The sequence below is a fragment of the Pezoporus flaviventris genome, unplaced genomic scaffold, assembly GCF_033815535.1.
Source record: "Pezoporus flaviventris isolate CSIRO_AGI_PZ_B2104156 unplaced genomic scaffold, CSIRO_AGI_Pfla_v1 ptg000001l, whole genome shotgun sequence".
Taxonomy (NCBI): Eukaryota; Metazoa; Chordata; class Aves; order Psittaciformes; family Psittacidae; genus Pezoporus; species Pezoporus flaviventris.
Genome location: NW_026892549.1, coordinates 18305736 through 18329514, shown reverse-complemented (window position 1 = coordinate 18329514; position 23779 = coordinate 18305736). Strand labels below are relative to the sequence as shown.

General features: G+C 41.9%; 1 protein-coding gene across 1 annotated transcript; it reads left to right on the top strand.

The window, feature by feature from the left end:
* The first annotated feature begins 476 nt into the window (after positions 1-476).
* On the top strand, positions 477-20291 carry MINPP1 (multiple inositol-polyphosphate phosphatase 1). Its single transcript, XM_061446523.1, has 5 exons — positions 477-1078; positions 1297-1485; positions 2381-2478; positions 4779-4912; positions 18544-20291. The coding sequence occupies exons 1-5, from the start codon at positions 508-510 to the stop codon at positions 18941-18943; spliced, it is 1392 nt and encodes a 463-aa protein (XP_061302507.1). The 5' UTR covers positions 477-507; the 3' UTR covers positions 18944-20291.
* Positions 20292-23779: the final 3488 nt, after the last annotated feature.

Sequence of the window (23779 nt, the reverse complement as noted above, 5' to 3'; positions counted from 1 at the left end):
TTACTGGCCAGTGTGGAGGATGATGTATCCCATATTGAAGGCCAAGCCCTGCCAAAGCAAGCACAAGGGGGTGTGTGCGTGTGTGTGAATATTGGGGTCTTTAGCATCATGAGGGGCCATAAAAGGGTCAAAAAGGCTTTTCTTTGCACCCTCACGGGTGAAGTACTATGGGGAGCTACCACGACCTGAGGGAAGCCGCCATCTCCCCGTTGCCTCACGCCTCGTCTGGCCGGGGCCCACCTAAGGCAGGCACAAGCGTGGGGGTGAGAATCGGGGTCTTTAGTGCCCTGAGGATCCATAAATGAGTCATAAAGGCGCGGTTTTAACACACAGGTACAGCCCTGAGGGATCGAGCTCGGCGGCAGGGCATCCGCAGCTCTACACAGGCCGCACCACCCTCACCCGGTCGCTAGCCCGCCCCACTGAGGCGCGGGCCCGCAGGCGAGGGGGAGGAGGGCGGGGCAACTCGTCTCCGCCTCTTCCTGCAGGAGCCCTGCAGTTGCCGCCATGGCGTCGCTGCGGGTGGTAGCTGCGTTCCTTTCTGCCGTTCTCCTCCCTTTGCTGGAGGTGGCGAGCGCGGGATTGAACGGCTACTTCGGCACCAAGTCGCGCTACGAGGATGTGAACCCGTACCTGGTGCGCGACCCGCTGTCTCTGGGTCCCGCCGCGGTCGGGTCCGGGCTGCCGCCCTCCTGCGCGCCGCTGCAGCTCCGCGCCTTGCTCCGCCACGGCACCCGCTACCCCACGGCCGAGCAGATCCGCCGCCTGGGCGACCTGCACGCCCGCCTCCTCCGCCGCCGCCCCGCCGCTGACGCAGGATCTGCCGCAGCAGCCTGTCCCGTCGCTGCCGACCTAGCCGCCTGGCAGATGTGGTATAACGAGAGCCTCGACGGGCGGCTGGCGCCACAGGGCCGGCGCGATATGGAGCACCTGGCCCGCCGCTTGGCCGCCCGCTTCCCCGCCCTCTTCGCCGCCCGCCGCCGCCTGGTGCTGGCCAGCAGCTCCAAGCACCGCTGCCTGCAGAGCGGCGCCGCCTTCCGCCGCGGGCTCGGACCGTCCTTCAGCCTCGGCAGCGACGGTAAGACCGGGCGCACAGCTGTCCCCCCTTCCCTGAGCGAGCCCCCAAGTCCTCCCCGCTGCCCCGGGCCTGAGGGAAGCGGTGAGGCCAGTCCCATGTCCCGCGTGCCCGGGCTGGGGGGGGACCCCTCTTTCCCCCTATAGGGACACCGCTGTGGAGGATGGACTGCCCTTGGGGAGGTGTCTGACTGCGTCCCTGACGCCTGTGTTTGCTTTCAGAAGCAGAGGTGGAAGTTAATGATTCCTTGATGCGATTTTTTGATCACTGCGCCAAGTTTGTAGCCTTGGTGGAAGAGAACGCCACGGCGATGTGCCAGGTGAAGGCTTTCAAAGAGGGGCCAGAGATGAAGAAGGTCGTGGAGAAGGTTGCAAGTGCCTTGTGTTTGCCGGTGGAGGAGCTAAATGCAGGTAATGAATGCCTGTTACAGGTGGCTTCTGCTTGAGAATGACTTCCAAGATGTGTAGTTATGGAGAGAAGGTAACTAAAATCATGGTGTAAAAGGAAGATACAGTCTCTGATTAATTGCATAGGCAGTAAATATATATTGGTATTGCAGTAATGAATGCTTATTAGTGGTCAGAAGAAAAAGGTGTTTGAAAATACCTTTTCTGGAGGTGAAATCAACTTTTCCTTTGCTTGGAGGCAAATCAGTGTTGTTATTCTAATTCTGCTTTGTCAAACAGGTTTAGCTTTTTTTAAACCTGTTACAGTTCAAACAAATAACGTCAGGAAAACGTGGACCTGTGTGTCCATGTGGTAACTTCAGTTGTCCAGAATAGAAGTGCTAGGTTTCACTGTATGGTCAAGTGATGAGGGAATCCCCCCAAATAAGTGTTGCTGTTAATTCTAGCATGTTCCTAAAGCCATGGTCCCAAAATTGCAGCACACTGCTGTTCAAACTCAGCTGGTAATGTGGAAGGTAGAGTAGTGATAGTGAAAGACTGCTCTGTGCTGAGCAGACATATCTTCTCTGTGTTGACTTTTTGTGTCTTTTGTGGTGGTGGGGACACACTAGTAGTCGATACCTATAGCATGTACTCAGCAGATGTGCAGCATTTGGTGTGAAATGCTGTTGTTTTCCTCTTGTAGCAATGTAACATGAAAAGCTTGAAGTCCAGAATTAGGATTCAGAACAATCCGGTTGAAAACATCTTATTTTTGGTGTTTGGCCTCTGGGCTGGCAATTGTCTTACATTGTCTGCATTGCTGAATTGTAGTTACATTTCATTTTAGAGTCAAGTTGAAAGTTGCTAGTTGTGTAGCAGTGGTCTATCCTTTGCTTGTTTGTTGGCTTTATTGCAGATCTTGTTCAAGTGGCTTTTCTCACCTGCTCATATGAGTTAGCTATAAAAAATGTGACCTCCCCATGGTGTTCACTCTTCAGTGAAGAAGATGCCAAGGTACGTGTGGCTTTGAACAGCCTGGACTAGCAGGAGGTGTCCCAGCCCATGGGAAGGGGGAGATGATATTTAAGATTCCTTTCAACCCAAACCTTTCTATGATTCTATACGTGCTAAATGGGAAAGATATTTGAGAAGCCTTCAAAAGATACCATGGTGTTCAGATACAACTTCTGACTGTGCAAGGAGTTGTAAGTTGTGTGCCCTATAATTCCTCAACATAATGAAGCACTTTGGCCTCTGTTGTGGTTTTAAGTCCAGTCAGTAATTCAGAAAAACCACGCAGCTGTTCTCTTACTCCCCCTCCTTCCTCCCCCCCTGCTCCCGGAGGGATGGGAAGGAGAATTGAAAGAATGTAACTCCCACGGGTTGGGATAAGAACAGTCCAGTAACTAAGGTGTAACACAAACCACTACTGCTACCACCAATAATAATAATGCTAAGGGGAATAACAAGGGGAGAGAGTACAACCGCTCACCAACCGCCGACCAGTACCCAGCCCAACCTGAGCAGTGATCTAGCCCTTCCGGGTAACTGCCCCCAGTTCTCCATCCTGGGCATGACGTGCTGTGGTATGGAATACCTCTTTGGTCAGTTTGGGTCAGGTGTCCTGTCTCTGCTTCCTCCCGGCTTCCCCTCCTCCCTTGCAGAGCATGAGGCTCACAAAGTCCTTGGTCAGAGTTAATGTTACTTAGCAGCAACTAGAAACATTGGTGTTATTAGCACTGCTCCCAGGCCAAAAGTCAAAAACAGCACTGCACCAGCTGCTGAGAAGGAGAAAAATGACTGTTACTGCTGGACCCAGGACAGTCTCCAAAGAGCTTTGGACTAATTGAGCAGCAAGACTGAAATTTCCTTCTTTATTCAGACTTCAGTACTGGTGCAGTGTTGATATGTCTGATTAAAAATGTCCTTTCCTGTTGTGCTTAATTCATGTAATGCTTTTATTTCTCTAACATTTGAAATGCTCTAGACAGATTTGTTTTCTAAAGGATAATCATGAGATAAAATGCCTTGATTCCGGAAGACATCAGATGAGGTCTTCTGGGTCCTTTAAGACTTTTTCTATGTTTTTAGGCACTTATCAGATTTCTAAATGTAACGCCTGTTAATAAACCTAGTAGAGGCCAGATAAATGAGACTTATGATGGTTCCTCTTGTTTCAAACAGTACCTGATGTTCCCTGTGATGTTCAGTAAGTGGTTGCCTAAAGGGTAGGCAATAGAGTTAGGGGTAAATGCTATCCTCTCAAAGAGGACTTCTGCTGAGGCCTGTACTTCTGATTATAGGAAGGTACTTAAGATAATAAGAATCTGGGGCAATAAGAATTGAAAGGCTGTCCAGGGGGACCTTGTGAGCGTGAATTCCATATCTGTACAGGGGCCCATGGCATTCAGTGTGGAGTGATGTGTATGGAGTAAGAAGTTAAAACTTCATATACAAGTTGGTGATATCTGAGATAAATTGTACCACTGAGAAGTGAAATTCTGATGGTATATATCCATGAAAACGCTGGCTCAGCTACAGTAAGATAATGAGCAAAAATCAAACAAATTTAATGTTAGGAGTCATAAGAAATGGAGCAGAGAACAAGGAGTGCATGGTGTGCTCTTACATAACTCCAAGGCACAATTCTGTCTTGAGATGTGTGCACATCCCTAGAACATAGAAATAGACAAACTCAGTTAAAAGTATGAGATTGCTTTGATCTGAAGAATGATTAAGTAAGCTAAAGAACTTTGACCTTCATCATGTGAAATCAGAAATGCTTCAAAAAGCAGTGGATAGTGGTGGTCTTGTCATGTGCGGTAGTTAGCAGGTACTACATAAAGCTAGCAGCAGGCAGGTTTGCAATATGTTTTTTTTTAACACAGTGTGTAACCAAGCTGCAGGGTACTATTAATGCTAAAACTTGGTAGGTTCAAAGGAGATATTGGGTTATTGTGGGAGAGAATCCACCAAAGTCTATTAAATTTGTAGAAAACCACCTTGGGGCTCAAAATCCAGAGCTGAAAGTTAGTGGAGTCTGGGAAAGTATGCCTGCTGCTTTCCCTAGGCCTGATTGTAAGCGTGATCAGAGACAAGATGCTGAATTTGGTGGCTCTTTAGTCTTTGTTTGTTTTTATATTAAAGCAGCTTCAACTGGAGTCTTGATGTTTGGTTGGTTGGGAGTGTTTGTGTCAAAGAATTGTTGATTTCGTGCAGTGTGTGGAGGTGTCGTTGCTCCAGTTTGTGGGGGTTTTAAGGCTTGTTTTTATTTTCCCTTTGTGCACTAGTAAAAACCTGTGAATTCTAACTAGGTACTGGAATACCTGAATGACCTGAAGCAGTACTGGAAGAGAGGATATGGCTATGACATAAATAGTCGCTCCAGCTGTATTTTATTCCAAGATATCTTCCAGCATTTGGACAAAGCAGTGGAAGAGAGCAAAAGGTAAATAAAAAGGCTTTTGTGCTTTGGCTACAGGCTTTCTGTGGTCAGTCATGAGTTGGATGTCATGTGAATAGAAGTACTTCTAAACTTAATAATGTTAGGAGAGTTTGAGCTGGGAGAACTATAATGGAAAGAATAAATTTTTTAATTGAGCAATATTATGTTAAGGAGGTTGGTTTGTTTTCAGGTTTTTTGTTTTTGTTGTTCGTTTTTTTTTTTTTCTTTCCATTCATACCCAGGTAATGTATTTCCTTTTAACTTACTAATACACACAGGCCTTCAAGGGACAGCCAACTGCAGTCTGATAATGGTGCTCTCTTCCTGTACAGTTTGAGAAGAAGCCATTGAGTTAAAACAGTTGTTTAAAATGTCCTTGTTAAGAATCATGTGTAACAAAAATGGAAGACTATGGGTTCAAAGCATCCCTGTGATACAGTCTGTTGTCTGGTTACTTAAGCATTTCAGTGTGTAGCCTTTCTTTCTGCATGTGCTTGAGTCTCTTTCATTATTAAAGCTTTCTGTTCAGATTAAAGGTGTTTGGAATGCAATTGTGGAAAAAGAGTTATTACAAGGCAATCCAAAGAGTTAGCAATTTTAGCCCAGAGCAGGCTGTTGCAGGATCCAAGAGGCCAGAGCTGTAACAGCAAGCCAGCCTTGTTGTTACAAACTTGCTTTGTCAAAACTAGAGAAGGACAGACTTGGAGCCGGGTACTCAGTGCTGTGTTAGACCAGAATAAAGATGCTCTTGTCATGAGGTCCTTGTAAATACCTTGATTTGTTGCGTTAATCCAGTCAGTAGTTCAGCTGTCCAGTCCAGCAACTCTAGCTAGGATATTTAGTTTCCTACCCGTATTCTTTTGCAGCAAAGCTGTAGTTTGGGAAACACTGTAGCTATAGGAATGTATTAGGTCTCACAACTAGCTGCTAGTAGGCTTGAAGATACAATACCCAGGTGTCTTCAAAGGATGCTGGTCTAATAAAATGGTTTGACGACAGTAATTTTGTGTGAGTGGAAGAGCAATAGCAGTGGTGCTTCAACCACTGAGTTGCACAGCCCTTAAAAATGCCTTTAGTGTCATGGATTTAACTATTCTTATACCTTCTTAAAAATTGGAGATATCTGTGCCATTTTTGTGTAGTGTTTACTCCTGTGAGCTGGTGTCAGTCAGCAGTCATGATTCATTATCTGTTTAGTGTTGATCTTGTGTGCATCAGTATGATGGGGAAAAAGTAAAATAGGAACGCAACTGGGATCTGTTGTGGTGTGGACAAAACAGGCTTCACTTACAGGTTGATGTATTTGTGTCACAATCGCCTGCATTTGCTTTCATGTGCTAGTAATATTTTCTGTTTATTTGCTTTGAGAGCTGCTTTAGGCTTAAGTGCAGTGCATTCATGTGAGCGTTAATTTACAACCTGTGTGCTTGTTCCTCAAGCAAACCAAAGAATTCTAAATTCACAGTTTAGTGATCAGTCACTTGAATGAATGCCTTGGCAGATAAGTGTGGAAATGTCTATAAAAGCACATGCTTTCAAGGTTATGATTTTAAGATTGTATCGTGCTATTAAATACTTAATAGAAACCAATTTATAAGTAACAATTTGTCTTTGCTGTTGATATGTAAACATCAGTTATATGTGGTGGATGCTTTTGCCCTCCTAGCATCCTTGGAGCTTCATTTCTATAATCAGTGTATTAAAGTAGATCTACTCTACACTTAGCAGAATATTCATAGTGTCTATATATCAGAAACAAAAGCATGAGTCATTGATCTTTGAGGCTGGCTGTGTTTTTACATGATAACCCATTGGAAGATGTTTATTTTTTCCTTTTCCTTGGAAGACTGAAGTTAGAAGTACCATTCATATTTTCTGAGGAATGATCCATAAAGTTGATTATAATCATTTTATAGTAGAGAAGACAGAAAAGTTTTGTTACTGTAAGAGTTTGCTGACTGAGGATCCAAGTTGGGCATTAACAGTAGTAGAACTGTGTGTTAAGTCAGTTGAAGCATAATTCTGAAGCAGTCAGTTGGCTTTTTTTGCTGGTTACTGCTGGATACAGAGAGACCTGTATTCATCACTGGAGTTCTGAGTGATGAAGGAATGTTGAGGTGATATTTAATACATAATATGGTTACTTTCTAAAGGGGAGTCATACCTAGGTAAACATTAAAAATAGTCTTTATCTTAATTACTTTTGTGATTCACCTGGAAAACCTGACTCACAAATCAGACTTGTGTGTTTTTAACAGTGTCAGCTTAGCATGCAAGAAAGTAATGTGTTGACAATTAGCCTTTGAAGTGTACACATAAACTTTCTCAACACTTACATCCAGATTAGTGCATTGGTCCTGCTGTAATGATTACGTGAGCAGAGGGAAGGAGGCCATGTAGGGCTGACAATGAAAGCCAAGAGTGGGAGTGTACAGGACTCTGCATGGCACTGGTGGTCAGGGGCCTTTCTGAATTTTACTAGTGCTGTGTGCCAGCTGGCACAAAGGAGGCTCCTGTGTTCATTTTGCCATGAATGGGTTAGCACGTGACAGTTGAAAACATAAGTAAGTTTGGCTTTGGGGAGGAGTTGCTGTGGAATGACTGAAATAAATGGTGATAGTGACCCCTCTGCAGCCAAGCTGGCTTAAGAAATTGTGTTATCATTCGGTCACTCTGGTGTCTGGAAATTTAAGGCTTGTGTATGAGTCTGTGGTACCTCTCATTTTAGTAATGGTGGCATTAAAGCAATGGTAGTGACAGATCACTGTCTAAATAAACTTCACTGCATCCTTTCTTTAGTTTACCAGAGAACTAAATGGAAAATGCATTAGGGCACAGGCCATTAACACCCAACTGTGAATAGATTGACAAGCATGCTGCTGTGATTGCCTCTGTCATGTGCTGTGTCTGTCTCTTAAGAACAAACAAAGCGAGAACTGGGAATAAGAGGTTGAGGAAGACCCATGGATTAAGAAAAAGACAGCAAGGCCCTTAAGACCCTTCTTGTGCTTCTGAAATCTGAAACATAACTTCTAAATGTAGGTTGACTCCTGTAAGGAGAGTGGTCAGTTTTGTTTCTTTTTAGTGTCGTTCATTTTTTGAACAGTGACAGCCTTTCAGTCCTTAAATTACATGCACTGGTTGCAGTTGCATCTGCAACTGCATGCAAGATACCCCTGTAAGTTTAATAATAGACCCCCCCCCCCCAAAACCAAAAGCTGTAGTTGAAAAAAGCTATATCTGTACTTCTGATTTATTGAGAACTAGATCAGCAGTCACTAAATTGCAAGGTGGAACAGGTTTCTTGGGGAACAGCAGAAGTCTGAGGCAGAGTATTAAAGGACAAAGATAACTTCATTTTGTCTTTCAGCTTTGGCTGCAGAAATTCACTTGCAATCGCAGGGATTGCATTGCTACTGCAGAGGGGAAGCAGATAGCGAATTTGCGTGTGTGTAAAAGATCGGGACCCTAAAAATCTGGGAAAGTTCAAAGCTGGGTAAACGGTCTGTGTAGTTTGCGCCCTGAATGGGAACTGAAAGCTTCCGAAGTGTATTGTTTTGCACAAAGGGAGCATGTTATTCCATTCCACAACGTAAGGTGGCAGTCTCAAAGCACCGAAGACTTGAGTATAATCCGGATCGGGTAACCCGGTGCACTTGGGAACACATGGAAATCTGCCACTACCCATGTATTGGAACAGCTCCTGTCTCCTGCGATCTAGAGAGCTGAGATGCAACTGATGCTTTCTTATCCGGGATAAGAGAGACTTATCCCGGATCCCATGGAAATACGAGAATACAAATAAAAACAAAAAAAACCATGCAAATAAAAGTATATGCCTGTGTTAATAACAGGAGGTATTTGGCTGTGCCTCTGTGGGTGCATGAGTAGCCTTGTAAAAATTTTCTGTTGTATTGTGTGACTTTAAGGCAACAGATTAAACACTTTGCAGCGTTGATTACTAGGAAAATTAACCTTTCTGATGATAAAATGTCTTTTAGTGGAATGCTATTTCAGTTTAGCAATGTCTGACATGGACTTGTAACTGGCTGTTTACCTTAAAAAATTAACAGCAACAAATTTACTTCCAGAGCATTATCCTTGCTTGAGGTTCTCTTTTCTTTCTGAAAAGCTTAGGCTTGGCTATCCAAGAGCAGAAAGGGGAGCATTTGTGTTCCAGCAAGAAGCTGAGGGATCTGCATTATCTGTTCTGTTACAGGCTTGGCAGTAGAGAACAGTGTTTTTATATTCAATAGCTTTGTCCTGGTTTTATTCTCAGTTTCAGCTGAATTTAAAAAGATAAACCTTGCTCTTACTGTAACCCTGTTTCTTCCATGAAGTGATGCTTGGTCTTGCAGTCTGTTTGCTCAGTGAATTTAATTGCCTTACTAGTTGCCTTGTTAAAGCTCACTTTTCCTTCTGGGAAAAACATCTTCTGCTGATTAATCTATCCTTAATGTGATGAAGGTGGCAATAAATACCTACTGCCAATTAGTCCCACCTTCAATTTACAGTGCAGAAGTTTCAGACATTTTTAGGATCTTTCATCATATGAATTCCAGTAGAATCCTCGGTTTAAACTAGCAATGGTCGCTTCTGTGTAGGTCTTGCTGTACCGCAAGAAAGTTATGAAGCCTGTGAAATGGATTTTCACTATAGGATTGCTTTTGTCAACTGTCCCAATCCAGACAGATGGTGGAAAGGTGCTGGAATATCTATTCAGGAACATGGGTCTGATATTGAATTTATGAACAGCTGGTATTGGTGACCACCTGCTGTTAGCACACCCATGCATGGACACTATTCTTCTACACATTCAGTATCAATGAAATATAAACGTCTAATCAAGGTTAATTCTTCAGTAGAAAACATCTATTCTTTGAGACCTAACCACAGTCGTAGTGGGCCTTTCAGGACCGCATTCCTCCATACCTTCTTACCAGTCTGCAAGGAAATGTCACGGGCATGTTTCTAGGGAGAATTTGGGGGCCAGGACTCTGTATGTTCTATACACATTTTCTTAATTACAAAAGAAACCCCAACAAAACAAAACACCCCAAAAAGCCCCCAAAACCAAAATAAGTATCACAAGAGTTGAATATAGAATTAACCAGGTAATTTGTTATATTGAAGTGGTATATTTGGGCAGTTGTCTTGGTCCATAAGGCACTTTATTTTTGTGAAGACTTAAGAATTGCATTTTTCCCCAAGTCTTCCTGCTACAGATAGAAAATGCAGAGTCAGGCTATGCAAGTGTGTCGTGAAGAAACTAATGGGGAAACACTGCTCACTAAGCTGTTGGGTTTCCCTCCCACTGGAGCCTAGGGCTTACTGAAAGTGTCAGTGTTCTTCCTTATGATAGTAAAACTGCCAGGTAGTCATACATATGTGCATGTTCACTTGCAGTTGGGCTACCAGGGAAGAATCCTTGAAAGGCTGCTCTTATCAGCCAGTGATTGTTTAAACAATTAGAAAGTGTTCTATTTCCCAAAGCTGTGGTATTTAGAGATGCTTCAGTGTTGGGGTGTAGAGGAACAATCAATGAGCATCACCTTACCTCAGAAGAAGCAGTGAGGCATTGCTGTTTCTGAGCCACAAAGCTCAGACATATTCTTAGTGGCTCATACATGGGCTACAGCTAGTGACCAAAACCTAGTATGTTATCTCCCCACACCGACAGGGTGCTGATGGTAGGAATAACCTTGGAGTTGATGGGCCTTCATCCTTCCTCAAGAGGCATATCTGGTCTGTGTGTTGCATGGGACTGCCAGCAGAAGTCTATTGTTCACTGGCTTCTTGCCTAGTTGGGAGATTTGGCACACTGATCTTGGGAGGAGAAAGGGGAAACATTACTGTGGCAGGAGGAAGCTCCTGTTGCTGCAGTATAGGGTATGAATCTGCAGGAAAACTGTGCATAGGAGGCTTAAAGATACGTTACTTTTTGGCTTCAGGTTTCTGTGAAATGCCCAGGTAAGCCTTACATCTATGATCTGGGAGTGCTGTGCTGCCAACAGGAACTCTGTGTACAGCTAAGAAATCCATGTATTTTCATAGCTAATGAAATAGGAAGCTGCCAGTCTTATAAAAAAAACCCAAAACAATCTTAACAGCTACACATGGACAAGGGTGGATTTGGAAATCGGTTGTGGCACACTTCAAGAACATCAGATATTCATTAAAGCTGTTTTATGTCTTTTTCTTCTAGCTTCAAATATTTAACAAGTCTACCCTTCTTGCTCTTGAAAGAATATTAAATTCCTGTTAGTACTTTACATGTACTGTCCGAGTGGATTACCATAAGGCTTTGGAAACTGGGAAGTGTTTGGAAACTGGAAACTTTGTGTAGCTATTTCACTATTTAAAGTATGTGGCTAATGACTGAAAATACTAACCTAGCTGCACATACACGTTGAGTAGTATTTGGTGGTTTCCTCTGAGAGTAAGCAGGTTCAGACTAACTTGAAATTGGATGTAGTTCAAGATCAAGTGAAGGTGATCTATGTAGTTATACCAGGCTAAGCCATATGGTAAACAGCTCAATTTGCCAATTTGTCATAGAATCATAGAATGGTTTAGGTTTGAAGGGACCATAATGATCATCCAGTTCCAGTCCGCCTGCCATGGGCAGGAACACCTTCCAAAGGTGTCTCAAAGCCTTGTCCAATCTGGCCTTGAACACTGCCAGATAGCTTTTGTTGTTTCATGTAATTTGCATTCCTCTTTGCAGGTAAATTCACAACCTTTCTGTAGTCATTTACTGCTAACTAGTAGCACTTAGGAGTGCCTTAATCACTTCTTTCAAGCCTATGACTCAGTACAAAAGAATTCAATATATGATGTAAAACCAATTAAGTGTTCAAAACTATCTTTTTATAGTATGTACAAAGGGAATAGAGCACAAAGCTTCCACGTATGCAGTAGAAGTGATATAATTGGGTAAAAAAAAAATCCTTTTGCTCAGATCCAAGGTTTTTAGGTATTTCTTTTATTAAACCTTTCTTTGCTACAGGGATCCCATCTTTGCGCAGTGCAGATTCTTGGTTATTTGAGTGCATCAGCAGGTTCAGAATGTCCTGTGTTCCTTGGTGGGAGCTGTAAACCAGTGTACTTGACCACTCACTGGAGGATAACCTGAGCTATGATGTGTAGATATGTAATTGGTGTCATTTGAAGTGCAGAACAGTTTATAGCCAGATGTAGTAATGGACTTACTCTGAGGTATGGAGTGGCTCTTGCAGACCCAGGTCAGAAGCATTGGAACTGCGCTCCCCAGACAGTCACCTCAGAGAGCTTGAAGGTGTGTGTGATTATAGCTTTGTATGGGGCCATTTTAGGGATGTCCCCACTCTGTCCCCTTGATGCTTTGGGGTACTGGGGAATGCCTGTGATGATAACTTGTGGACCAGGTGCTTGTCACCTCTGCTAATTACTTAGTGATATGTAACTTAAGGGGGGAGGGAGGGAAGGAATAAAAACTCCACACTGTCTGTTCAGAGGGGAGGGAGTTGTGTATGTGATGGGTAAACTGATCCCTGTAATAATATGTTCGTATATTCACAGAGCAATGTCCCAGCTGTACAGCTCAGTAGACCACACAAGTTTATATAAGTACACCTGAAAAATACACAGGTCTCCATTTCCAGAAAATCAGAGACTTACACTTATAAACTGCAAATACCTCAAACAGCTGTGTCATATTGTATAGTCAGTTTTGATAGCTTCATCTTTCAAAGATAGTGCTTCTGATGTGATTAAATGGTGCTTTTGGGGAAACCAGGTAGAGGTATAAAATTCCCCACAGGTCCTTGTAGCATGTTCAACAGTATCCCTGTGTCTGCATTTCTGAAGTGTCTGTGCATGTGCTGGCTTCTCTCAGATACCTGGACAGTCCAGGGGACCTCCCCTGGGAATGTGTCTTTTCATCTCTCTGCCTAGAACCAGGTATTTCAAGTGTTGCTTGTGCCTTTCAAACCTTCCAGAGCATACTTAATCTCTCACATTAATTACCTATTATTTGCTTGTTCAGTATTGCTCTGGAAAGGTATCTCCGCAACTTTTATAGAGTCATATCCTTTCATCTAAGGAATTAAGAACCTAAGCAAAACAGTATCTAGGCAACTAACATACAAATGAACTGATCTATCAGTATTCACTTTCCACAGGAAGAGTTTGACCCTCTTGATTTGGTTTTGGCTCATCATGGTGCTACAACATTTAGCATCATCATGATGCTGAACAGTAATGCATTTAATCTCTGAAGTCTGCAAGAATGTGAGAGGTGGAGTCATTCAGAAAAGAGCCTGTGAAATGCAGTGAAGCCTTGGGTGATAAACTCTTGCAGGACAAAGAAAATCTTGACAGTATTTGTAGTGGCATTTTGTTTTGTTGGTGCTGATTATGGAAATGAATGGGCACAGCTGTTTTTTGATGTACTATTTAAGGTGGAATTATTATTGGCTTAATACTGTTTGACAGCTGTTTTTTCTTTTGCTTTCTCCCCAGTTGTGCTAACACCCTGAGCAACACCACTGTTAAGTATTTCTGCTGTCTTCTGAGTCCCACCACTGAGTTCCCTGATCTCTGCAAGTTCCGTTGCAGATTTAGGGTTCCTCCAACTGTTTTCTCCAGAAATAAATCACAAAGGGATGCGGGAGGGATTCTTATGAAAATTCAGCCCATATATGAGAATTCTTACCATAGCTGAAAGTAGAGGAGTTTGAGTTCTTTGTCCTAGCTTTTGTACTGGGGAGGAAAAGGACAGAATGTAGTCTAAGCTTGCTTGTTTAGCAGTTGTTAAAACTTAATCTCTTTGAAGTTGTTGGAGAGATTTTTTGCATGAGGTTTAAAGGTTGGCCAGTTAAGCTTTGCTGTAGGGAATGTTTTCTCTTATCCCACTATCTCCTGGGATTTGGGTTTTCTCTAGCTGAGTCACATTGGTGCTTAGGACGATTCAAGGTAAACCTGAATCTGCTGTGATTAAGAAGTAGAATTTGCCTGAATGATAAATCCCATATCTGTGCTTCTCCATGGTGAAATTTATCTTTCAGGGCTATGCTGATGTATTGTTCAGTAACTTCATTTTCAGCTGCAGTCAGACTTCCTTAGATGGTTATACCAATGGGCAGTTCAGTAGCTGAAGTTGACACACCTCTTCAATGAGCCCTGCTTGTGTTCTGCCTAGTGACAGCCACTTCTGCTCATCTGGAAGTGCCCCATAAAATGAGCATGAAACCAGTCACCAGCAGTCACATTCAGAGAAGCTCTTAAAATTTCATGGCACAGTTTTATTCACAGCCTCTTCATCTCCTTTTAAAGTCGGTAATGAGATTATTTTTCTTTTTCTACTGATCAAACCCTTTAGTACTAAATAAAAGGGAGAAAGTGAACTGAAATAGCATTGGCAGTTGCCAGAGTACAATGTTGAGAACTTTAATGCTTCTATGTGATACTGAGTCATTACTGATCGTAAAGAAAGATTGAGTGTGGAAATCTCAGGCCTTGTGTTTAATATTCCATTAGCCTGTGCTACTGTTCAGAGTTTATCAGTGTTTTGCTTATTGTGATTTGTGCTCCTGTCTTTATCAGAAATGTAGGGGCAGTAGTAACCTTTGCCTGTGTACATGTTCTGAAGAGGCAATCTTTTGTGATTTCTCCCATTATTAAAAGTATTACTGTTTTAACCTTGATGGTGAACTTTATTGTCGTTGTTAGATGATATGAAACAGCACATGAACTGGAGTCATAACCCTAGATACTGAACAGGGAATGCTTGAGTAGTCTTAGAAATCAGACATTCAGCACTGGTGAGAAACCCAAGTATACTGTTTTGAAGAGGCTGTTGAAAACTAAGGATTGTGCCACATAAGGAAACAGTTTTTAATCCTTGTTAAAGTAATATGGTGGGACAGGTGTGAGAGGGAGAGGTTTGTTTTGTCTCCCAAGGTGGTTTGACCTGTTGGCATAAGGATTTAATGAGATTAAAGCAGGTGAAATAAAAACTCAAGTTACAGGTGAGAGTGAGCACCTTGTTTATTCCTTCTTTTGTCTCCATGAGATTTTCTTTTCTTGTTCTTTAAAAATCTGCGGGTGTGTATGTCTATATGCTATAATTAATTTCCTGGTTTGGAAACTTATGGTTGGGGGGGGGGGTATGGGTGAGTGAAATCCACTCCCTGTGGAGTGAATAATGCCTGTGTAACACTTGTTTTGGAGACTTGAGCAGCATATTCACATTTCTAGCTTTCTTGGTTAGTAAACTATAAAACACAGACCACCACATTTGGAAACAGGCATGTGTTAGAAGGGTGTGCAGCTGGGACCAAATAAAACTGCGCTGAGTTGCTAGAGCTGGGTGATAATCTCCCAAGAGTGTTAAAAGAACCTTAATGAAATAGCTGAAATAACAGCCAGTGTGTGTTGGCTTCAGCCAGGAAGCTTGTGGAGGCTGGCAAGTGTGATGATGTGAAAACAAATAAATGGAGGGGGGGAAAGGAAAGGAGAAAACCCAACTCCAGGGGAAAATCGGAATCACAGACCAGTTTAATAGAAATAATGATTGAGATTAACATTGATGAGCAGCTTGAAGAATATGATACACCAGAGTGCTGCCAATACGGTTCTGTGACAGGAAAACTTACCTCTTGCTTGCCTGTGGATCTTTCCCAGGAGTTCCAAATAGGGTGGTCTAGGTGACACAGTCATGATTTCCAAACATCTTTCTACAGGTTGTTTCCTTATGAAAAGAAATCAAGCAGCCAGGGTTAATGGGAAGGTCCTTACATGGGTAAAAATGAATAAAAATACAAGGAATGGAGGTAGGGTAGCTGATGGTTTTTTTTTCCAGCAGAGGCAGGTTGCTAGTGAAGATAGATCTGCAAGGGTCTGGACTGCCCAGCATGTTGAAATGACCAGGAAAAAGAGATGGGAAGTTAAGTGTCATTACAAATGCAGCAGTTTTACTCAAGATAAAGAAGAAAAATTGTTTCTACTAGGAGGATTGTAAAAGGACTTTGTGAGACTAATTGGGCTTGAAAATTACACCTTTTTGAATTTATCCACATGGTAAAAATAGTCGTATTGTTATCTGTCAGGTAGAATCTGCAACAACTTGCTGCTCAGGAACTGAGTTTTGAGGTTGTTAAAGCTGTCTGGAAGTATCTCAGACTTCTGTAAGCTAACTAGAAAAGGTGTTAGGTGTCCTGAATTAAGAAAACAGCATCATGGATGCTGTGTGGATTTACAGTGTAATTTGATGTCTTGAGTATTGTGCATATCTAATACTCTGGATCTAAAAGGACGTTAGCTCACTTGGAAAAACTGTGGGTTTTTTTTTGCCTAAGGGGAGAGTATGTGCATGTCTATGGAGTATAGTCAGAAGAGCTGCAGGCTCACCAGGGAGCAGAATGGTGCAAGACATGTTTCAGACTGCACAAACACCTGGCTATATATGGCTCATTGCTATACTGAGCTGGTATTACAGAGCCCATCATGTCCCCATACTGAATTCCTGCTTATTTGAACAAAGTTTGAATGTATAGGCAGATCCCCTACCTAACCATTTTTTCAGTTGCTTCAGACTTTAGGTTGGAGCAGAGGTAGAGCCTTCTTTTCAGGCCAGTAGGGATGTGTCTTACCTGTGGGTGGACTTTACTGGCAGCAGGAGCGTTACCAAACATGATCTCTTGACTTGTGAAAGCTAAGCATGTGTTTACATGTGCTAAATAAGTCATGTGGGCTTCTGAGTGACACTTGGGGATGGTCCCAAAATTCATCATCCTTCTCTGGAACAAGGGGTGGATTTTCATCTTGGCTAATGCTGCTTCTTGCAGCAAATCAGCTCTTCCCTTTGGTTGAACAGTATGTAACCTTGTGTTGTGCAAGCTGTAATAGTTTTAGGCTTCGTTCATGGTATGAATCAGTGGCTCAGTTTGCTGGCCTGTGTGCTAAGGGAGTATAATCTTTTCAACTAGTTGGTGTTCTTAAGTAGTAATGGACTAATGAACTGTGGAGGGACAACTGTTTTCCTCCAATGACTGGATTGCTGTCATCAGACTAAACTTCGGTGAGTGCTGGTACACCTTCTAAACAGCTGAATAGTACTGGGGGGGGGGGGGGGGGGGGGGAGGAGGAGGGGAAGTCAGTTTTTTGCCTCTCAAGGCAAACAATTATCATGGTATAGAATGATAGAATAGTTAGGGTTGGAAAGGACCTCTAACATCACCTAGTTCCAACCTCCCTGTTCTTGTATTACACACAGTTAAAAGCATGGGTGGTCATAGAGGTAGGCAAGAAACACTCCTTAAAACCCTGCACTGGTGATAGTGTGTCAGGGAGGGAAGCAGTTTGTGTGTTAAATCAGTAATTTGCCTGCTTCTGCAGGCAATCATATGGTTATAGGTAGGTCAGAGGGTAGTAGTGCTTTACTGTAGTTTCTTAATGTGTGAATAAGTTTGTACTTAATCTTAATTTTCATCTTGAAACTGAATTGTCACTTATTATTACAGCAGCTGGAAAAGGTTTTGATCCTCAAATCTAGGAAAAATAATGCTGAAAACGTAAAAACTTTCCAGGGCTAAAATAATGATAACGTGGGGGCTCTTCACAACACCGTCGATTAATTTAGGCAGAAGCCTATTAAAAAGACTTTTAGAAAATCCGTGTTGTTTGAAGTATGTAGCTAAAGAAAAAGGGTGTGTTTTAATAATAACTCACTGGTCTTTGTGAAGTGGACTGTGTCTTGGATGATCTCACTTAATAGTTCATTATACTTTGTCATTTGGGCACTTTTTGCATCTGCCAGAGAACAACAAAAAAGTTAATGACTCTAATCAATCCTATTAAATACAGCTCAGTTTCCTGGGAAAAGTTGTTATATTTTAGCTGTAGGTTTGTAATAAAGGAAATTTGTGAAACACGTAGTAAAAAAATGTATTTGGTTAAAAAGAAAAAAGAAGAAAGTGTCTCAGTTTTTCCAAACAGCCGGTGACGGGGGAGTGGTCATATGTATTTGCAGTGGGTCTGTGTTAACAGAAATAATAAGTTACTGCAATGTCCATGAGCCCTTCCGCATGTTGACATCTAACAAAGGGCTTGACTTGGTTTGTTTGTTAGCAGAGCCTTGCAGCTGGTTTGGCAGTTCTCTACTTTCTCTCAAATCCCTGATGAGAGGAAGCAATGCTATTTAGAAATCTTGTATTTAATCCAAACCCAGTGTACTAATGTTAGCACAGTCGCTGGATTATCCCATACCTGGGTAAAGCACAAGCGAGTAGGTTCACGCAGGAGTTGAAGAGATGTACTGAGTATATGGATGCACACCATTAATTTGTTTCTTGCTTTTGTTTACCATATTTACATTGGGCTCTAGCTGTAGCCCAACTGCATTTATTACAGCTTCTTGCATTTTATGTCAAAGCTAATACCTTGAATTAGGGCAAAGTTTAGGAAATGTGGATGCTTTGAAAGAAGTCCATAATACACTGAAATTCCCAAACAGGGTTTTGAGCTGCTTTACTCCAATGCCCAACAGAGTCTACTCTTCTGAAGCCTACATTGCTGACAGTTGTGCAATATGCTGGTATATTTGTTTTAAAGGACAGGCTTTTGCTCATCCTTCATATATTTCTCTTTTTCAGTTCAAAACCTATTTCTTCACCTGTGATTGTACAAGTTGGACATGCAGAGACACTTCAGCCACTGCTTGCCCTTATGGGTTTCTTCAAAGATGATGAGCCTCTCAAGGCAAACAATTACATCAGGCAGGCGCATCGGAAATTTCGCACTGGCCGGATCGTGCCTTATGCCGCCAACCTGGTATTTGTGCTTTACCACTGTGATCAAGTGAAAAACCCTGAAGAAGAGTATCAAGTACAGATGCTGCTGAATGAAAAACTGATGTTGTTTCAGCACTCAAATGAAACCATCTCTACTTACGCAGACCTCAAGGACTATTACAAGAACATCCTGGAAAACTGCCACTTCAAAGAAGAGTGTGAATTGCCAAAAGTTAATAATACTGCTATTGATGAACTTTGAGGGAATGAAATGGAGTGGGTGTTCTGAAAATTGATCTCGGTTCTGTTTGACAGATGTTGTGAACAACCACTTTTGATAATTTGCTGCTGCCATGTTGACTTTGAAAATTTGATGGGTTGCTTATGCAAATAAGTAATTTCATTGGTCATTCCTCTTATGAATGTGCCATAGATGGATTTTTAAGAGCTGGTGCAACTTCTGTTTTATCAGGTGTTGGATGGATTCACTATTGCTTTGCTCTGCCTCTTTTGCTAGCTGCTTTTTTCCTGTGGCAGGCATGAAATAATTCCAACCTGTGAGCTTTTCTGCTCCTTTTCCTGAGCTTCTAGGAGAGAGAGAGTACATAGTACTTCTGCACAGCTGCCCAGTATCTGGCTGGACAGTACCACATGAACAACTTCCTCGGGCATTTAAAGCAGGCAGAGTTGCAGTGTTCCTGCATTCGTCATTGACCTACCCTGCATAGCAAGTTAGCCTCCAGGGTAAGTAGACTTAAAGTGAGGCAATGGGAAGATGCTCTGGGAGATGCAGCAGTTGTTCTCTGAGTAATCTGGTGTGTCTTTCACTTGACACCATCAATTTCTTGTGTTAAAGTTTTGGGTTAGGGCATTCAGATTAGGGTCTGCTACGTATCTTGGTCCTGATGAGGTGCTGACACTTGTCCTAGCAGCTCTGGTTGGAAGGGACCTCTGGAGGTCTGCAGTCCAGCCTCCTGCTTGAAATGGGATTGTTGCTAACCCTAAATCAAGGCAGGTTTTGGACTGTAAAAAGGAACTGCCTGAGACTTCTGCTAGCTTTAAGGCACCAAACCCTGTGTCACTTATGTAGGACTTACACATCGATGTGCTGCCTTGTTCTTGAAAAAAAAGCTGGTCTTAAAAGAAATTAATTGCATACAGGTACTAGTGATTTTTTTTAAGACAACTGCACTTAAAGTAGGTTCACTTGCTACGGAAAGTTGGAAAGTATTTTAGACCTCTGCAGTGTGGCAGAAAAATGGGAAAAGAAGATAATTGTTCAGAATGTCTGAAGGGAAGTCAGATAAGAATTCCATCATTGCCCAGGAAAGAGTGACTCTGAACAAGTTGCCCCAGAGCAAATGAAGGTATGGATTTATGGTCTGGTAGCTCTTGAAGTGTGTATTCACACCCTATAATGAATGTTCCAGAGCTTGTGCCGTAAAGTGAGACTTAGTTTGCTGTGTTTACTGGAGAGGGGGTGAAAGGTTGGTATAAGTGAATACCACAGGGTATCAGCTGCACTATAAATGTTTATACCCTCATTTGCTGCAGGGTAATTTCTTTTTGTAGGTTCACCTTCATAACTGAGAACTTAATTGCTGCAAAAACAGAAAAGAGAAAAAGAGGCTGAAAGTTGAGGAGTTAAACTTGGTGTATGGTGGTGTTCTGTTTTGCTTTGTTTTTCTTCAGGAGTTAGGCTTTTGTCACTTTTTTTTAATATGGCTTGTATAAAAGCACTTAAAAGTTTACATATCTCTAAGTTAAGGAGCAGTCCAGAAACCTGGTTTGTACTGTTTTACTGTTAAGGGCTTTCCCCTATGTTGGGATGTAGTGCCCTGTTTCGTTAGTACACTGCTATCTATGGAGACCAAGGTTCTGATCACTGAAGGTAGTGACTGAAAAGGGTGGATATTTCAGCATTAACATCCCAGTGGAGTACTTGCCTGTGTTAGCTCTTTTTGTGACGCTATTGAGATGGTTAGGGAGGAATATCAGTGCTAGAAACAAATGCAGGGATGTACGTCAGGATACTTGTCAGCCCCAGCATATATCAGCTTGGCATGTCTCTTTTTTTACTTGATCCTACCTTGAGACTAGGTCAACAGATAGTAATGACTGTGACAGATGCCTGTTACGAACTTTATTGCAACATTAAGGCAAGCTACAAAGACATTAATCTTTCTTTAAAGGCAGTTAAGTTTGGTAAATAGCAGATGCAAGAGTAAGAAAATCCACCTTTGGACAAATATATTTTTGTGAGTCAGTCATCCTGTGATGATTCATGATTCAAACAGAAAGGATGAAAGCCTGACAATTGGAGATGAATGGAGGATTTCTGTTGTCAGTTCAGTGAAACTGATTTTAAGACATCGTTTGCTAAAAGATACATCCTTCTTCCTCATGGAGGAGGAATATGTTGCACTTAACTGCATTTTTAATCATGTGCCAGATGAGGTGGAGGAACCAAAAAATTCCTTCTACAGTGAAGCATCATTTGCGTATGCATTACCAAATTGATTGTATGCTTAAATTGTGTGCAGAGGGCTTCAAGGATGACTCTTCAGAGGCTGTGTTCTATTATGCCTTGGAATACAAGTCCATTGTAACTCCAGCATAACAGATAGATCTTCAGTGGCTGTCAGCAGTTAGCTGAAAAGGAAAATGTACTGTTTCGTTTCTGACCTGTATTTAAAGGAGGCACTGACTCACTCCTTTAGCAGAATTAGAGGCTGAATATGGAAACTTTGCACAGTTGTAGCAATAGAAGTGTTTGGACATATAATGTTTTAGGCATTTGTTCATGTGGCTGATTCTTACCACAAGGGAGGTGACTTCAGTGGGGCCCTTTTATTTACTAAATATATACCTTTGTATACTACAAGGGAAAGCTGAAATGCATCAAAATACATTTTTGATCACTGAGCTACTTGAGCACTAGCTCAGTGAGCACTGTTTGAACAGGCTGTCATATCTCATGGCATTGCAGATGACCACATCCTGAAAAAGTCCTGCAAGAAAAATAATGCTTTCTCTTCCTTTGTGTGGCTCTGGACAGAACACCTCATTTCAGTCATCTGTTGAGGACTCTGCAGCATTTCTCAAACTGGAAGCTTTCATTGATGAAAATTACCAATGGTGTTCATGGACACTGGTCTTAAATATGTTTGAAGTGCATTTTATTTTGTTAAATGTCTAAAGCTTAACTAATATTTCTGGCAAATTCATTTTTTTCCTCCTAGTAAGTACTGCTGCTGTAATTCTGGTTAGCATTGAGCTGTCAAATCACTGGATGCAATGTAGTTAATATGGTACTAACTGGATGAATTTTGAGAACTTGTTTTGGATTTTTAGTGCTGTGAAATAAAACTGCACACTTCATCTTTCTTATGAGTGGTAATAATGACATGATCTTTAGTATCATATCTGTGTTCTGCTTCAGAATGCATTTGGTAAAAGTTGTTAACAACTTGCATTGGTGTGTCAGATTATTTTAAGTCATCACTTTGCTTGGTCATTAACATAAAACACCTTAGTTTTTTGCTCTCGTATTTTGAGATGAGTGAAAATTAACTCATGTTTCCAGGAGCTCTGGTTTTAAAAACAGTGATAGTTTCTGGCAAGTTTTTTAGCTATTACTGTAAAATACAAAGTGTCTGGAAGCGTACTGCATTTTGAAGAGGAGTGAAGATTATACACATGGTTTTGTGCAGTCCAGAATCTGCTGCAGTATCATTTTTCTAAACATCATCACTGTCAGTAAGAGATTGACGCTGTTGATTTGATAAAGAATTAGATACAATATGCAATACTTCCTAACCTGTCATTTCTTGTAGGTATTTAGCAATTGATCATCATTATTAAGTATTGATTAGCTACTTAGTTTGTTAATTCTCTAATTACCTGTATGTAAAAATTAAGCTTTGCCTGCATCATGCTCATGAGCTGAGGATGCAGCACTTTTAAGTGTTGTGCGTCATCTTTGATCAAAGGCTGTTTCTTCATTTTTCAGTTATTAGTCTGTAAGACAGTTTGAAATACGAAACAACTGATGTTTTGTTTAAAACAAACATGCCTTTCTCCCCCCGCCCCCCCCCCAAACTGTATAGTCATAGGAAATGTCTCTAAGATACCAAAGCCATGTATAACCTTGTAGGCAAAGAATACCACCTCCCATCTTCCTGCCCCCCATGCCCTTCCCCCCCCCCCCCTTTTATTTTTTAGATGTATAATATATTAAACAGTCATTTTGTTGGTTGCCTTTTCAGATGTTAGCTTGCAGTTGCTGGTATAGCAGAAATAACGGCTTATTTTTGAGTTGTTAAATTCTGTTTTACTGGACTTGAAGTTTTAAGTTGCTTCTGATTGTCAGTCATTTCAAACCTGCCCATCCTAAGGACTGACCTTACTGGGCTAGAGTGAAGGCCTCTTTTGTCCTTCATAGCCTTCAAAGGATAGTCAGGACCATCAGAAGAAGAATTGCATACAAATGCAAACAGGATACATCGGTAAGTCCATGAAAGCTTAGTGCCAGGAGCAAGTGAGTCAGGGAGAGCCTGGAACTTTAAGATTTCTCAGGGGATTTTTCTCCTCACCCTTCCTCTTCCTATGAATTTGTTGTCTTGAGGCCAGCCACACTTTCATTACCTGTGTTGTCATGGTGACGCCATACTTTGCTTTAGTGTATGGTGTAGTTGGTTTCTTTGTTTTAAAAGTTCCACATCTATTTTTTGTGTTGCTTTGACTGATGGGGGTGTGTGGGTACATTCTGTCTTTGATAATCTGCCACTTTGAAATCCATCACGAAGACTCAGCAACTCCTGTGCATTCAGTTCAGCTTTTGAGTGCTGTTTTACTGCCTTATTTCTCAGGATTTCTGGTCCAGTAAGTAGAAAACTATTTTGCAACTGCTTTGTTTCTGATGTTGATAAGATTTTTGAAGAGGGTTTTCATTGACTGAAATACATGCCAGGCCAGAGCTAGGTTCTCCTTCCAGATCTGATACGACCTTTACAAACATCTGATTGATGTTTGTAAAGGTCATACAGCTTTATTTTCCCCTCCCTTATTTGCTTCCAGAAGTGGAAAATTAAGATTA